Source organism: Nestor notabilis, unplaced genomic scaffold (assembly GCF_000696875.1).
Source record: "Nestor notabilis isolate BGI_N333 unplaced genomic scaffold, ASM69687v1 scaffold20016, whole genome shotgun sequence".
Classification (NCBI taxonomy): Eukaryota; Metazoa; Chordata; class Aves; order Psittaciformes; family Psittacidae; genus Nestor; species Nestor notabilis.
Window position 1 is genome coordinate 1 of NW_009932627.1, and position 3,642 is coordinate 3,642.

Consider the following 3,642-nt stretch of genomic DNA (forward strand, 5'->3'; position numbering starts at 1 on the left):
ATCCCTTTCCCAGCCGGACCCTGCCGAGGCGCCTTCCCCTCTGCAGGGACCCCTCGCCCAGCAGCAGGGAGGGGGCTCCGGCCAGCCCCGGGGGGGGCTCCCCAAAAAGCGAAGAGTGCCACAGGGGCCAGCAGAAAAGCGGGGCTGAGAGCGGCGCCCGGACAGAGCCTGCGCCGTAGAGCCTGACACCGAGCGCATGGAGCTGCTCTTGCTTTGTGCCATGAGCAGGGGAAGCACAGCCCGGGCACCACGTCTGCAGCCTGCCCTGGGGAGACTTTGTTGGTCTGAAAGCATAATTGCCCTTACACTGTCCCTCTTGTGTGTTAGACGTGAAATAAAAGGGCACAAAGCGCAGTGTCCGCTTGGTTCTGTCGCTCCGGGCACGGCTCGGGGCTGCCATGCAAACATGGGAGGGAAAAACCTCAACCCATGGTGCAGGACAGAGGCAGGAGGACCAGGCCTGGGAGCATCCTGCCAGCCAGCAGCAGAGCAAAACCACCCCATGCTTCATGCACTGGTGCTATCTGACAACATCCCAATGGCACAGGGGTATGGGGTGATCTCTTACTGCAGCTTGTCCTAAAGCTTTGTCCACCTTCTCCGTGCCTGGTGAGCTCCTGGCTCCTCCTTCACCCTGGAGTGTTCTGCAAACCCACCAGGGATCAGAACAGGGTGGGTTCTGGGTCTGATGGTCACCGGCCCCTCGAGAGAACTCCAAATAACCACCAGACAGAGGTTGGCAACATTTTTCCTTGGCTTTTATATAAAAAGAAACCAAACCCAAACCAAAGCCATTTCCATCAGCACCCCTTTTCCTGAGCCATTCCACAGCACCTCCACCAAGGCACCCCGCAAGCCCCAAGCATGAACTGATGAGCAGCTCGTTTCCATTCCAGCTAGGAAGAATTAACGTAAAACTCAAGAAAACAGTGATCCTCTTTGGTATATAACAACAGAATAAGTTATACCACAAAGCTCGAGTATACCATTTCCAAAATGGTAATGTCTAAAATAGCATTAGCTAGCCAGACTTTATCCCCGTCTGGAGAATTCCCCTAGAAGCAGCTCCTACTGGCACCGACATCCCAGCTATGGCCCATAAAAGCAGGCAAGGATCTCGAGCACTAAAGCCCTGGGCAAGCCCGGCAGCCGCCGTTCTTTCCCCACCCAAAACCCTGGGATCCCTGCAGGACGGCAGCAGCCTGGCAGGATAGGAAGCAGCATGATTTGGAAGCAGGAAGAGGGAACAGAGGTGGTTGGAACAGTGGCTCCCGAATCCGCAGCAGCAGCAGCCGAGGGAGGAGAGAGCAGGACCCGCTCTCCTGCAGCGTTTCAGAGGTGCTCGGAAGGGTTCTCCCTGTGAACACTGATGCTTGGGATGGAACCGGATGGTGCCGCGGTGCCGGCTCCCCGACAGGCAGAGGGCAGGTCCCTGTGCCCGAGGAGCTGGAGCCAGCTCCTGGGCTCACCCCAGCAACAGCTTGTGGAATGGGGCCTAAAGAGATTAACACTGTGCCACCGGCTCGCAAGGTCAGAAAGCTTTAAAATGGGATTATGCCGCGGGAAGGACCCGCTGCCCAGTGCTCTTCCTGCATGGGGAGGGCAGAGCTGTGCCCGGAGGCGTCTCAGTACAATTCAGCAGGCAGGAGGGCTCCATTCTCTTTAGGGTCGCTACAGGCTAAGTTATCTGGAAGATCCCTGAATGTGCAACAAAGGACTTATCTCGAGGAGAACGAACGAGCTTCTGATCATGTATTGACCCGTAGCCCCTCGCCAGCTCCTCCTGGGCAGCCGGGATTTGCCATCAGGCTGCTCCCGGTGCCAGCGCCACACGTCGTCCCTCGCCCTGCGGCGCCTGGAGCCGGGCGTCCGCTCTGCCAGGCTGGTCTTCACCTGCATTACAGCTCCACTTTGACTCCTTTAATAAAAGGGAGACCCGATGGCACCTTTCTTTTGTACTCCAGGTACTCTTCTCCGAAGAAGTGAATTAGGGTGATCTCCTCCTCCTCAATCCGCTCCCTGAAGAAGCGCCAGGACGCCAGCGCGTAGCCCACCACGCAGATGGGGTTGCAGAGCAGCACCTGCCAACAGACGCCACTGTTGTCACCACCAGAGAAACGGGGGCTGCCCCATCCACTGATCAGTTCACCCTCTGGTCAGGACTCTTAGAGGGAGTTTTCTTTGCTGTCCAGCATAGGAATGGTGTTTGGCAGGAGCGAGGTTGAGCCTCACCGCTCACAGAAGGCATTTTGGCCTTAGGGGTGCAAGGAAGCTCTGGACACCAGCTATAGCAAGAAGAAGCTTCCAAGGATGTTCTGGCTCAAACCCTGGTCTTACCACCCCTGCTTATTCCGCAAATAAGATCAAGGTGATGGGGTCTTCCCAAAGATCATTGCTATGTGCTGGTGGGAGACACATTACCCCTGCTGCTGACCACCAGCAGTCTGCACCCCATTTGGGGTGTGAGGCAGCATTAAGAAGGAAAACCCAGATTACAACATGAAAGTATCTGAGCACATTATATGTGGTACCTGTGTTCCAATACTCCAGTAAAACCATCCCACGTATGACGGGTGCCGGAACCACCCGTAGACCCCGCTGGTCACCAGAGTATGGGTATCTGACTTCTCATTCTGCACAATGTGGTTGAAGTTGGAGCCGGCCGTGAGCATGGCTGCTTTCCTCAGGCAGTCCCCAAAGATCACCATCAGCAGCCCCACGGTGCTCAGCCAGGTGATCTGCTTCAGCTCTGCAAGGCAACAAGGACAGGTCACAACGGGGCTGCACTGACCGTGCTCATGATGCACAGGGTTGGGTGGGCTTTTCCCCAAATCCCAAAGCGTGACAATGGGTAAAACACAGCCAATGTTCCGTGTGCTGCCACCCCAACACCAAAACAAATAAAAGTAGAAGCTTCTGACACAGGTTCACCCCAACACAGAGTATGTAGGTCCGAAGGGGAGCCTGGCTCTACAGTGTGGAGTCAAGCTGATGTTCTTGGGCTGGACATGCAGAGCTCTGAAGCCCACACTGCTGTTATGAAGCAGGGAAGAACATCTCCCTCCTCCCAGACAAAAGGAAGCACCACAGACTGGCCCAACAGCAACAGGTTTTGCTGATCTGAATCTATTCCAGGTCAAAAGAAGACACCAGATGTAACCACAGCATCATTCTTTGTACCACCAAAGCAGCTTGAAGCGTGCAGGTGGAAAAGAGAGAAAGACCCTCTACATAGCAAAGACAGCCTTACATGTGAGAGCAAGGGGGGTGCTCCCTTTGCCCCCCAGGACCAAAATCTGCTTTGAGCACAGGGAGATCAAAGCTGCGGCAAATCCCTGCCCTGCTGTCAGCGCAGCTCAGCTAAGGGGGGTCACGTTGCTACCAGGCACGTAGACCCTGCGTGAGGTAGGGGATGGTTGGCACGGAAGGAAACAGTGACCGACCTGGGAACAGGATCTTCTCCAGCGTGAACTCCACCCAGGAGGAGAGGGCGGCCAGGTTGTACTCGAAGCTGTGGTTGAGCAGGAAGGAGTCCAGCGAGAGGCTGCGCGGGTTGTTGATGGCAGTCACCAGGTACTCGGAGTAATGGAACAGGGACAAGGAGCACATGTACCTGCGGCGAGCAAGGAGGGAGCGCTGTGC

At 56.0% G+C, this 3,642-nt stretch overlaps 1 protein-coding gene across 1 annotated transcript; it reads right to left on the reverse strand.

The window, feature by feature from the left end:
• Window positions 1–1,836: 1,836 nt before the first annotated feature.
• On the reverse strand, window positions 1,837–3,611 carry ICMT (isoprenylcysteine carboxyl methyltransferase). Its single transcript, XM_010016499.1, has 3 exons — window positions 3,444–3,611; window positions 2,532–2,749; window positions 1,837–2,081 (listed from the first exon to the last, which is right to left on the reverse strand). The coding sequence occupies exons 1-3, from the start codon at window positions 3,607–3,609 to the stop codon at window positions 1,899–1,901; spliced, it is 567 nt and encodes a 188-aa protein (XP_010014801.1). The 5' UTR covers window positions 3,610–3,611; the 3' UTR covers window positions 1,837–1,898.
• Between the last annotated feature and the right edge of the window lie 31 nt (window positions 3,612–3,642).

Bases quoted from the DNA above. Each gene is read 5' to 3' on its own strand.
- ICMT (XM_010016499.1), bottom strand. From the start codon at position 3,609: ATGTGCTCCTTGTCCCTGTTCCATTACTCCGAGTACCTGGTGACTGCC. The intron at 2,750-3,443 runs GTCGGTCACTGT...GTTGCCTTGCAG, and splicing joins GGAGAAGATCCTGTTCCCAG to AGCTGAAGCAGATCACCTGG. The intron at 2,082-2,531 runs GTACCACATATA...GTCTGTTGGCAG, and splicing joins ACTGGAGTATTGGAACACAG to GTGCTGCTCTGCAACCCCAT.